This window comes from Corvus moneduloides, chromosome 5 (assembly GCF_009650955.1).
Source record: "Corvus moneduloides isolate bCorMon1 chromosome 5, bCorMon1.pri, whole genome shotgun sequence".
Classification (NCBI taxonomy): domain Eukaryota; kingdom Metazoa; phylum Chordata; class Aves; order Passeriformes; family Corvidae; genus Corvus; species Corvus moneduloides.
The window spans coordinates 2,775,957-2,789,113 of record NC_045480.1 but is presented as its reverse complement, the minus strand read 5'-3'; the positions used below and the strand labels follow the sequence as shown (position 1 = coordinate 2,789,113).

The 13,157-nt window shown below is 46.2% G+C and overlaps 1 protein-coding gene across 2 annotated transcripts in view; it reads left to right on the top strand.

Annotated features, from left to right (window-relative positions):
* The window catches only part of PTPRA (protein tyrosine phosphatase receptor type A), a 114,911-nt gene that overhangs the window by 20,439 nt on the left and 81,315 nt on the right, over window positions 1-13,157 (top strand). For both annotated transcript variants that reach the window (XM_032108794.1, XM_032108795.1), the window contains exon 2: window positions 6,732-6,866. In XM_032108794.1, the coding sequence (XP_031964685.1) occupies window positions 6,849-6,866 (18 nt within the window). In that variant the 5' untranslated portion in view covers window positions 6,732-6,848. The remainder of the gene's footprint in view (window positions 1-6,731; window positions 6,867-13,157) is intronic.

Genomic DNA, 13,157 nt, shown 5'->3' with positions numbered 1-13,157 from the left:
AACTGGACTTAATGGTGCACCTGCTCAGCCTGACTTTTGAATTCATGAATGAGTAGAAAACTTGGAATGTGACTGTCACACAGCAGTTAGCCTTCAAGCAAGAGACAATTTTTGATGACTGTATTCTTGAAAAAAGAGGGTGAGAACTGTGATCCCAGGATTCTGGGCTCCTTGGGCAGCCAACACTGGGAGCTCCTTGAGCTGCTGCTGGTGTAGCTGTTGGGTTCCCATTGCTTTGTTCCCTGGTGAGAAATCTGCAGCACTGTCTGGCTGTGTGGAACAGAGGTGCTGAATCCCTCAAACCTGAGCAGGTGATAACATAACAGGGAAGGAATTGTGTCCTGGTCCCTCTTCTCAGCATCGTGTGCAGTGGGAGTGCTTGTGGATTCCTCAGGTCCAATGAATACCTAACGTAAAACACATGAAAATCCTGGTAAAGAGGACCCTGATCAGAACTTCCCTCCTTGGTAAGTCCATAAATCAGCTCACTCTGTACTTTCTGGAGGAGTGACTCGCATTTTGGCTGCTCAGCACCACAGGAAGGACAGAATAGACTTTGGGTTGCTTTCCCTGGTGTGTGGGAGGTGGATTTGTACTGCTAAGCCCAAGTGGGAGCTGAAGCCAAGGCTCCATCCTGCCAGTCCTGCAGAATTTAGGGGGGTTTTGGCAAGTTCTAGGTGGTTTCTATTAAGAAAAAGGCTTTTTGGATCTCTTCTGAGGGTGCCTCCCTTTGGAGGCTTTCTCAGGAGCCCATGTGCTGAGCACTTAATCTTCCACCCCACTTAAGGGAAGAGGGGCAGACACCAAACCCTGTTGGCACCTTATTTCACTTAATTCTCACATTTAATTGTTCTTCCTTCGGCTTTTAAGAGAGTCTCTGCCAAAATCAAGAAGCTAAAAATTAAAGTAATTATTGTGGTGATGGAAGCAATCAAAGAGGCCACCAGGCTTCTGGTCTGAGTGCTGTGGAGGAAGGAGCAGTCTGGGATTGAGCTCCTCTCCTGGGACACGCTGGGCTCCAAGAGTTAATTTTGTTCCCGACTTCTCTGTCCATGAGTAATCCATTTGTGCTGGGAGGAAATGGCAAGTTCTTGCAGTGAGGACAGGCTTCACTGCTGGAGAAAATGATGCCTATTTATCATATGATGCTCTCTGTGCCTTTTTTTATTTGTCCTTCATCTGAACTAAGCTCTTTGGTGATGAGCTTCCCTGACAGCAGATTTTGTAGTGGCCTACAAGTGTTTTTCTTTCCTGTGTTTGCTATTTCCCTGCAATTCCTCACACAGCCCCAGGCACCAGTTTGTGCTGGGGTCACCCACCTGGAAAGGAGCTGGACAGGAAAGGACCTGAGGGTCCTGCTGGACACCAAGTTCACCCTGAGGCAGCAATGTGCCCAGAAAGGACAGTGGTGGCCTGGGCTGTGTGAGACAAAACACTTCCAGCAGGTCCAGGGAGGGGATCCTGCCCCTCTGCTCAGCACTGCTGAGGCCACACCTGGAGCAGCGGGTCCAGTTCTGCCTCCCCAGGACAGGAGGGACATGGACAGACTGGGGAGAGCCCAGTGAGGGGACTGGAGCATCTCTGCTCTGAGGAAAGGCTGGGAGAGCTGGGACTGCTCAGCCTGGAGAAGAGAAGGCTCCAGGGGCCTCATCCCTGTCCATCGACACCTGCAGGGAGGGTGCAGAGAGGATGGAGCCAGGCTCTAGCCAGTGGTGCCCAGGGACAGGACAAGGGGCCATGGGCACACACTGACCACAGGAGCGTCCCTCTGAACATCAGGGAACACGTTCTGGCTGTGGGGGTGACCAGGCCCTGGCACAGGTTGCCCAGGGATGTTGTGGAGTCTCCATCTTTGGGGATATTGAGCTTTTATCAGGATACAATCATCGGCAGCTGGCTCTGTGTGACCCTGCTGAGCAGGGAGTTGGACCAGATGATCTCCAGAGGTCCTTTCAAACCTCCACCACTGTTCTGAGACAGGGAGATCAAGGTCCTCAGGAGATGCAGGGCTGGGCTGAGCCCTCTGCAGGGGTGTGACTTATGCACAAATGCAGCTACATTTGGCATCGAACAGCACTGTGTGATCACATCTCCTCTGCTGGAAGAATGTAAAATGGCTTAATAATTCTTCTCCTGCTGTTTTGGATTAATTTCTATCTTTATGCTGTGTGTTTTCTTTGCTTGCTTCCTCCTTTCACCTTCCCAGCTGTCTCCTCAGAGCAAACTTCCGTGACTCTTATTGTTCTGCTTGTTTTCATTCGCCTTCTTGGGTAAATGTATTTTTTTTTCAAGTGTGATTTCCTAAAGCTCTGCAAAACGTTCTTTCCCTGCTGCATTTTGAAGTATTAGTTGCAAAAGAAAGGGTAAGGAGCCTTAATTCAGGTGCATGTCTTCCTTTATCTGCTTTTCTTTTAAAAAGTGACTAAAGCCACTGATAAATAATGCTAATTTCTGCTGCCATCTGTGAATGCAGGACCAAGCTGTTTCAGAGCAGCATTTTTAGTGCTTTATCTGTTCGGGGGGGAAGGAAAAAGGCTCTTTGCTTTAGCAGCAATAACCTATCTCCCACAAGTTGTAGTCTGTGCTCCCATCTACCACTAAAACCCAAAGCAAACAAAGATTTGTGCAGAGACAGGAAACCTTTTGGGTGTAATTGCCAGGAGGTCTTTGCTTTCACGATTTTTGGGTTCACCCAGAAAGGCAGCCGAGCAGGGCTGCGGTTCACTGGGGTGGATTTATTATGAGCTCTCACTGGGCTTTAATTGGACATTTTTGGCAGCTCTGGGAGTTTCAAACGCCCTCTGCAAGAGTCTCCTGGCCACGCTGAGTGAAAATGGCCCATGGAGGGAGGGAGGGAGGGAGGGAGGGAAGGGGCTGGTGCGTGGAGGCACAGCTGAGCTACGCCCTGATGACAGCCCTGCCTCCAGGCTCCTTTATTTTGGCTTCAAGCCTTAGTTTACATAATCCTGCCCTGATCCCTCATCTTCTGCACAGATCAGCCTTAGAAGACCCTCCAGTCTGACCAGATCAAACTGGGAAGCAGGTCTCTCCTGTCATCTGAGCCAGGAAGTGCTGGTGTTGGTGGAGTCAGGTGGCTTTGGCTGTATGAAAGACCTCACCAGTGCCAGGACTTGATTTTGGGGCTCCTTTGGAGGCTGAAAAAAAAACAACCCAAACCTTGAACATGGTCTGGAGAGCTGTGGAAAAGGTCTGGCTCCTGGAGCCTGTGTATTGAATAAGTGCAGCCCTAAATGGGGAGGTCTGACCTGCAGAGTCCTCGTGGCTTTTTCTCTTGGTTGTGTGAATTTCCCAAACCAGAACTGGGCTGTGATTTAGGACCAGTTTCCCAAACCAGAATTGAACTGTGATTTAGGATCAGTTTCCCAAACCAGAACTGGACTGTGATTTAGGATCGGTTTCCCAAACCAGAATTGGGCTGTGATTTAGCATCAGGTCTTTAGGGAAGCTTGTCACGGTGATGTGTAATAGCATAATAAAACCCTAACTGCTTCACTTTAATGTGTCAAATGACTCATTTACAGTGTCATCTGGGAGAGATGAGGCTCTATGAGATAAGTAAGACTTGCATGGGGAGGGAATATTGAGTAATGGACCCACAGCTATAATTGGAGGAGGAATAGATCTTCCATTTCAGATCTGAGGAAGTGGTTTATCTGCCCAGTCTGTAAGTGAATGATTCTTCTCTCAATTTCCTCCGCATATTCCCCACTTCCTCTGTGTAATATTCCTGTTATTTATAACTGCTGCGTTGAATCCTAGAGGTAGATGCTGCCTGCATTTCTATATTATGTAGAAGTTGAGGTCCAACAGGTTGATGTGTAGTCCTAACCTTCTGGGAGCAAAGAATTGATATGGAAGCAGGGAAAACATTTATGTCCCTATAACTAACCCCTTTTTCCCTATATTCTGAATATAGAGCAGCCCTGTCCATCTCCTCCCATCCCACAGGAAGCCAGGGAAGTGGCGGACAGACATACAAAGGATTATTATATTTGATCAGGCTTGGAAATGGGCTGGAGATAAAGCCCTTGGTGTTTACTGGACCATTAAACATTTATTATCATCTCTCCAGTGTGCTGGTGGTGCTGTAAATAACAGCTGTGACCAAAGAGTGGGGTCAGCAGTTGCCTTTTGCACCAATGTTTGTAAATGGAGAAGCAGGTCCTGTGATTTTTTAAGAGCTTGGTTGGGGGGAGCATCTGCCCAGATGCCGTGGAGAGAAAATGGGCAGATGAGCTGGCAGGCCAGAGCTCCTCTTTATCACAAGGAAACGCTGAAATCTTAGGAAGTGGGAGAATTTGAACAACAATGAAAAAAAGATTAGGGCCAGAGTTAGGAGTTCATTTATCCCTGCCCTTCCTAACAAAAATACATAATGCCCTCAGATCAGAACAGCTTTTGGATCTGGATTTAATTAGGTGGAAGGAGGGTTCGGGCCTCTCTCCCCCCAGCCCAGCCACGCTCCAAGAGGCATTTCCATCATCAGACTTTTATTTCCCTTTCTCCACCTTCCCAAGCTTTTGCAGGGAGAGGAGAAACGTTGCCGCAGGGCTGGAACTCAGCTCATGGGGTCTGAATTGCAGCACCTGGTCAGATGATGGGGCTTTTGAAAGGGGGAATATGAAGGGATTACTCTGTTGCTGGGAGGCTGCAGCCTGGTGATTCCTACCACAGGCAATCCCTCTGAAGTCAATGAGATTGGAAAGCGTGTAAATCAGTATGGAATTCAGAGTTTTCATGGAAAAGTGGGGGGGGATATTTGTTTTACTTGCCTATAAATTACTTCTAATAAGGCTCCATAGACACGACTGATCCTTCTCATCACACTGTTGCTCCTTTGAGTCCCAGAGTCGCTCTCGCTGTCCTCTCATTTTTAAATAATTTTGCAAAAAAAGCCTCCTGCGTGGGAATGCTCTGTGGTTGTGAAGCGCTGCTGGGAATGACTCAGGCGGGAGCGAGTCCTCGTGCGCTTGGGACCTGCGGTGTGAAGGGAGAAAGGAGACAGGCTTGTTTTCACACTCTCTCATTTTGTGTCTCTGACGTGTTCCTGTTCCACCATTCAGATGTCGTCAGGCTGAGGGATAATTAGAGGGAGCCTGTTTTGCTGCAGAGCCGGATTGGGGATCCACATTGCCATGGGCAGGCTGGGTTATTTGTTGGGGAATGCAAAGCGGTGGAGTGGGTGTCCAGGGAGCACTGCTGCACCATGAGGGAGAAGATGCTCTGCTGCTCCTTCCCTCTGCCTGCAGAATGTATCTCCTTCTATGAAACACAGAATGGTTTGGGTTGGAAGGACCTTCAAGACCGTTTAGTTCCAAGACAGGTGGCAGGGACACCTTCCACTAGATCAGGTTGCTCCAATCCCCATCCAACCTGGCCTTGGACACATCCAGGGATGTTGGATGTGGGGATGTTGGTTTTTACAGTGGTGCTCTCTAACCTGGAAGTCTCCATCACTTACACCCAGATGTTTAAGAGGTTCCTGGGAGCTGCTCTTGGACCTCTCAGGCCCTGGTTCTGCTGCTGCCTTTGCTGTGGGTGGATGGTTTGGGAGCTCACTCTGTGTGAGGCTTTAATGCCCTAATAAAGCAGTAGAACAAAGAGCATCAGCTTTTCTCTTGCTCCATTGAGAAGGACATTTAATTTTGCCAGATGTTCCCATGGCTCAGGTGGTTTCGGCTGTTTTAGACTCACCTTACCTTAGAAAAATGCACATTGCTTGTTTGTGCTTTGTGCAGCACGTGGAAGATGTGGCCAATTTGAGTTGGAAATGAGATCTAAAACGGGAGGAGTCCTACAGAAAGTAACTGAGGAACCAAATATATACAGCTGAATAACTGAGGAGAGAACCAGGTCCCGTGAAGCTGGTTGCCAAGGGAATAATTCACTTGTCTCTCCCCCAGCCTGATGGAATATTGTTTTCCTCTCCTCCTTGCCAACATACCCACAGCTCCAGAGGAGTCACTCTCACTCCTGTAGATGCTTTAACTGATCCATTCCTAATTCCACCTTGGGGCTGTTTTCATGAGCAGAGGAGCCTTTGAAGGCACCTTCCCCTGTTCCAGGCCTCCAGAAGGGTTTGTGCTGTCCAGAGATTTGTCCTCTTTTCCCACTGGTGCTGGCTGACCTGATGAGTACGCAGCTCATGCCCACAAACTTTCACTTTCCTCTCCAAAAAAAAGGGTGTTTTTAAGGCAGCAGTCTAGATTTGGATGTAAAATCTTGCTTAAAAGGAGATCTTTCCAGCTTCAGGCCAAGTGATGTATGATCCTTGTTGTCCTGTCTGGGGAACAGAACAATTTAGGATTAATTTTTTTAATTATTTATTTAATTATTTGATTTATTTATTATTTAATTATTTTAAATTATCTTAATTTTTTAAATTAATTATCCTTTAGCTCCTGGTGTATTAACAGGGTATGCAAACTTGGGTTATTCCGCGAAACTTGAGCTGTGGTCTTCAGTCTTCCTCTTAACCATCTCCATGTCTTCTGCAGGCTGGTGTTTCTCCATGTGAGCTTGGAATACTTGGATAAACTTATTCTACATGGGGACTCCGTAAGTGGCTGGGACAGTCTCAGTTTAGTTGGACAATCCCAGTCATCCACAACAAAACCCAAGCAGAAAAAGGCTGTTTGTTTAATGTGGCTGATCTGTGTGAAAGGACTCATCTTGGCACAAGCCACTCACTGCGTGTTCCTCTCTTCCAGGGTGCATCGAGAACAATCATCAGCCTTAACAAGGATTGATTGTGTGCTCCTCATCCTCCTGTTTTGGTATTATTCGGAAGAAGCTTTGGCCATCACGTTGGGGAGGCGAAGAGGTGAATGAACGTCCCTTTCAAGGTACAGCAGAGGCATGGATGGGGTGTTTGGGGTGTGGAGGTGGTGCTGGTGTAGCCTTCGGAGGTTCCAGGCTGTACAGCTTCCTCATGGATTCGCATCCCTCGATCCTACACAGAGAAACCTGCGCTCTCTCATTCCTTTGTTCAATCCTAATGAACGCGGTCTTCTCACACTGGGGGGGTGTTGGCTTTGTGTTGGTGCAAACTTGGATAAATCCAGTGTTTTCTCTTCATTTACTTGAAAGAATCTTTCATTTTTGAAACTTCTTGTGTTGTGAGGTGTATAGAGTTTGGACATCAATTTTTGTGCTCTTTTGGAGAGGGCTTTTCTTCAGTTTCTTTCTCTTGTCTACACAAACCAGTCTTAGACTAAAATGTACTGAATTTGTATTAGACTGAAATACATGCTTACCTTGGTGCAGATGGGCACAGAATTCTTGCATGAGTGATTTATTGAGGAGGGAGAAAGAAAAAGCCCAGAGTCTTTTTGAGGAAATGAAGGCCATGGAGTAAGAAGGAGCATTACTCAGGACATTGGTGAATTAAAACTCAACATCCATCGGGGAGTTTGTGGGAATTTTTTCTGGTCGAAGTTCTTCCCGTGGTCTGACCTGTGGAAAAGAGTGAGGAATGCTTTTAAAAATTAAAAATAAAAACCCTACTGTAAGATTTCTTGTGGGGTGTTTCAAAGGACTCGTTCCAACCCAGGTGGATTCAGTGCTGGGATGGTGCTGCTGGAGTAGCAAAGGGAGATGTGCGTGTGGAACCTGGGGATTTGTATAAACAAGGTCTTTTCCTAAAGCATTTCTTGTTGCTGTGGCTTTCACAGGTTCACCCTGTCTGGAGAAGTAGTTTGTATTTGTGGTTTGATATTTCCTTAAAGCTTCCACACAGCGTCCTGCCGACACTGCCTGCTTCACAAACATGGCCAATTTATGGTTTCATATAAAAATTCTTTGAACTCATTGCAAATCTGATTTGATACCTCGATGCCAAACTGAAGCCAGCCCTAACTTTTAGGGTTGACTAAATCCTTCCCTTGGAATCTGTGTGATATTTAGCAGTGAGTTTCAGATCTTGTTTGTGTGTGTTCCTCTCTGTGCTTCACTGAATTTTATGTTGTGTTTTGCTTCGTGCATTTTTAAGCCTTTTGTTTTTTGCTCACGTTTTGATTTGGGGAAAACTCCTATTGAGGTCAACAGCTGAATGAATCCCAGTAATTAGGGTTGTCCTGTGCAGGACCAGGAGTTGGATGGGGATGATCCTTGTGGGTCCCTTCCAGATCAGGATAGCCTCTGATTTTAATTTACTGAGAAGGGCCAACTGTCTTAGGAGAAAGACTTTCTCTTTGGTGCCTTCTTTTCCATATCTGATCCCATTAAGAAGTAAGTTCAATGAGACTGAAGCCTCAGAAAAAAATCATGTATGATGCTCAGTGTAAACGTTAATAGCCTAAACTCCATTTGTTTTTCAGTTTTTGCTGGTATAAGAAAAGGATTTTTTAGAGAAGCAGGAGCTTGGATGTGCCTTTCAGGGCTTCTGAGCTGTTTGGGGTTAGAATTCAGTGGCCAGCTGGAATCCTGAAGCTGCTGGGATTGGCAGGATGTGTGTGGAGCCACATGAAGAAGAGTGGCTGTGGGCTGATCACCGTGGCCGGTGCTGTGACTGGCCAGGTGAAATGGTCCCCACAAAATTGCTTGTGTGTGAGTGGTTTGTCTTGCATGACGAAGCCCCATGTGGATGTGACTCTGGTGGCTGAAGTGAAATAGTCCCTCAGCACCTTCCTTTTGCAGCAAAATCAGATTAAAATTTGGATTAAAACAGCAGCTTCTTGAGCAGAGCCCTTTGGGAATAAACAGCAAGGTCCACACTGAGGTCATGGGGCTTGTTCAGCTGCCTCAGATAGTGTGGGATTCTAGGTAGGATCTGGAGTGTCAGAGGTGTCCATTGTACCAGGAACCTCTTGACTCCTGTAGGCTACTGGAAAGACATTTTGGGCTGGGTGTTTTTTCTCTGTCTGAAACAGGCGTTATGAAATAGCTGATGGGAGCTGGAAGGGCTTGTGCACCCTTTTCTGCTTGTGTTTCATTATCTGTCACTTCCTGATTTGTGTCACAGGGCCAGAGCATTCAGATTCAGATTATGTGGGGGAAAAGTGATGCATGAAGCCCATACAAATCTGCCCACTCAGATGTATCACTAGATTTCTGGGTTTTGTTTGCATGGGTCACATTCACTTGTCACAAGTTACTGTCCTCTTTTTGTCAGCCATTTCTGCAATGTCACACATTTATTCCAGCTCAGACGTAGTAGTAGTAGTAGTGCTGGCAGACCAGGGAGCCTCTGCTTGCAGAGCACAGGTGAGAATGCTTCAGAATTTAGCTCTGAAATGTTGATTATATCCCAAAAGGTTTTGCTTGTGCAACTGAAAACCTTGGGATCACAGACATCATAGTGCTCCCAGGTCTGGTGGCACCTCTGAGTAGAGGTCACAGTGGTCTCATATCAAAATTGGCTTAAAATGCATTACTGGAGGAGGGGAAGGAGGGTGGGAGGTGGGAACAGACCCACTACCAAACACCTGCCATCTGTCCCAGAGGGTATGAGTGGGAATTGTAGAATACTTGGGTTGGAAGGGACCTTTAAAGGTCATCTCATTCCAGCCCCCCTGCCACGAGCAGGGACATAGAATCATAGAATATTTGGGTTGGAAGGGACCTTCAAGACCATTTCATTCCAACTCCCCTGCCATGCACAGGGACACCTTCCACCATCCCAGGCTGCTCCAAGCCCCATCCAGCCTGGCCTTGGACACTTCCAGGGATCCAAGGGCAGTCACAGCTTCTCTGGGCAGCCTGTGCCAGGGCCTCACCACTCTCATAGTCAAGAAATTCCTTCTAAAACCTGGGTTCACACAGTTTTTTCCACCATAACTGTTTTTATGATCCCAGCAGGTTTACGGGAAGGGTAGGGGGGAAGCATCCCCGATGCCGTGCAAAACTTGGAATAACAATATAGGAATGTGGGCAGGATCATCTTCCTCAGGTCCTTCGACCACCAGCCTTTCCTTAGGCTCACAGAAATATTTTTGCTTAGGATAATCAAGGGCCTTGTTCAAAAATGCTGGAATTTCTTTGGAAATTCAGCTTTCAAAATCCGCAAAGAAGCCACCTCTGCTCCCACAGCGGTTCGGAAGCTGGGTTTTTTGGGATTGCTGCCAACAAACATTTCTTGGAAACCCTTCCGTGTGCAGTGCGAACAGCAGGACAGGAGGTCTGGATGTGAGCTCTGGATGGTAAAACCAGGGAGGTTTTGGCAGGGCTGTGTTTGGATGCCTCGTTCTTGGCCTTTCTCCTTGGGGTGTACAGGCAAACCCCTGCCTGGACTGGCTCGGAAACTTCCAGCTGACTTTCTAGCAAAGCTGAATTTTCCACTGACTAGGAAAGTTTTTCAGATTGAAACAGCTCTCTAATTTTTTGGATGGATTTCTCCAACCCGTTGACTACACCCAGTCTGTATTTTTGAATGAAACTAGTGCTGAACCTTCCCTGCAGGGGCAAGAATTCTCATAGAATCATGGAATGGCTTGGGTTGGAAGGAACCTTAGAGACCATCTACTTCCAACACAGGGACATCCTCTACTAGACCAGGTTTCTCCAAGCCCCATCCAGCCTGGGGATTCCCTGAAACCATTCCCTGATTCTATGATTCTTTGAAAATGGACGAAGCTGTAGCCTGGAGTATCAATTACTCCTTGACCCAGGTCAGACTTTCCCCTTTTTTTTCCTGTACAGGTTCCCCATTGCTTTCTCTGAATCCCTTCTTTCTGTTTTTTTTGGGAAACTATAAAATTAATGCAGAGAAGGAAGGAAAGTCTCTTTCTTACTGCAAGGGCCAGGTCAGCATCTTTTTTTAAAATCCCTGTGAGAGCAATTTGTCAGAAAACCTTGTGGGAAGCAAGGAGCTTGAGCCTAGTGGAGCCAAGCTGAGCTTGAACACTCCCTTGATTTGAGCTCATATCACCAGCAGGAACAGAAATCTTTTTATCGGTAACTATACAGGATAAGAAGGAGAATTTCCCAAAGGATGGGCTTCTTCCCTAAGTTTCATTCTCTGAGGAGGCCCTGAGAAAAGCAGATCCACTGGGAAGTTGGTAACTCCAGACAAGTAGATGCATGCACTGGTGTGCATTCTTACCTGTAGGTACACAGAGAGCTTTCCCAAATTGCCCAGAACCTGAGAAAATGGAGATAAAATCAAAAAGGCAATTGCAGTTAATTATGCTTTGAAGGCAGCTGGAGATTGGTTGGAATCCTGTGGGATTTCTGAGGCCTCCCAGTGCAATTTCAGGTGGAGTGTGGGCAGGAAGGTTTGGTTGCTGTGGTCGGAGATGTCTGGAGGTGTGACTGTCACCTCTGGCTGTTGGGCTGTGCATGGCACAGATGTCACCACCAAGACACAGTTATTGTCTCACGGCAAATTCTTCATAGAAGTTTTGAGTGTCAATTAAAAAATAAAACAAAAAAAAAAAAAAAAAAACCAACACCCAAACCCAAAAAAAAAAAATTCTGTACATGACTGAACTTCATTGGTTTTTTTTCCACCCACATGCTTTCCCTTTTCTTCCCATCCTCACCAAACCCTGGCCTGCATTTTGTGTCTTGGGCGATGGGAAGAAGCCACATTCCAAGAAATCTTGGATATCTCTTTGGTTTATAAAGGAATTGGGATGTGACCAAAGAAATGCCAGAGGTTGGATGTTCAAGGGGTTGCAGGTGAGCTGGTGTGGAGTAACAGGCGTAGAAATTCATCACGACAGTTAAATGTCTTATTTTCTGTGATGTGAGCTTGGGAAATTAAAGGAAGAGCCTAACTTTTGACTCCAGAAGAACCAAAGTCTTGAGGTATTCAGCAGTGGGAGTGACAAAATACACAAAGCTTTGTGGGACAGTATTTCTTGCTGTGCCCTTCTGTTCCTGTGGGAATTTAGGTCAAAAAATGCTCTGCTAACTTCATAATTTTGCCTGACCCAAACTTTGGGTCTTCAAACACGTTGTAACCACATCCCATCAAACTCATTATTACCTGAAATTGCACTGCACATTTTTTGGTAGGTCCATGTGAGTGTTTTGTTGAGGCCTAGACTTCAGCAGTAGTAGAAACACGTGATGTTTTTAAAAAGATAATGCAGACTTGGTTTTATTCCCTTAAGATGGCAAATCTTTCTTCAGAGAATCATGAATTAAACAAGACAGTGCCTCACAGCAGGTATTAAGGAAAAAATAATAATTTTTAAAAAGCCTTTGGAATGGTCTTTCCCTCTGGCATCTTCACTCAGGTTCTGCAATCAGTAATTCAAAGGAGGTTTTGTGGGAAGGGGAGGCGAGATGCAGGAGTTGATACGACTTCCCCAGGGGTGAGAACTCCGAGAGCTGGGACCTGAGCATAAATCTCTCTAATTCCAGCTCAGCCCTTCACTGTGAGATCATTACTTTGTGTGATTAATCTGTGCAATGCCTGCAAAGCCTCTAAAGCCATAATGCTACACATGCATTGAGGAATCCTACTGCCAACTGGAGTATCTGGGAGTCTCTTGCCATTCCTGACACCTTTTTGCTACGACTTTTAATACAGTGAAGCATTCCCTGGCCTAGGTTGGTCTTACTCTGATGTAATCATCAGTGCTAATGTAGTCTTCTTTAGGGAATACTATTTTCAATAGGGACAAAGAGTTCTCCGTGCAAAAATCAGCTGAAATGCTGATATTTGATAAGTACAGATACAACTTCAGCCATGACAGTTGTCAGTTTTCTTACAATGATGAGTAATGTATTGTGTTCTTAAAACTCACTTCCTAAAGACAGGAGAGCAGTAACAGGACAGTCTGCATTTATCAGCCCCTCCATCCCAAATAACCTTCAGAACCTCTGAGCAATTCCAGCCATGTTTGAGAATCTTCCAAATCTTCAAATCTTGCAAATTCTGTGAAAACTGAGTAGCAGTGGGGAGGTTGAGTGGAGAGACCATGAGACTTCCCAAAGTTGATGCAAATTTCTGCAGTGTAGATTTACTTCTTAGGTAATCCATGTTTGATTTTTAGGATGATGCCAACTCCTCAGCTGAGGTCATGGTATTACCAAAGCCTCGAGTGTGATGCTGGGCAGTCACTTCGCCCTTCCGCTGCCTTAACCCCGATTTAATGTAGGATGACTTCATCCTCCTTCTCTCAGAGGCACGTGCTGCCTCTTTCACAGGCATTAGCAGATTTACCAGCAGCACCTCACACGCCTCA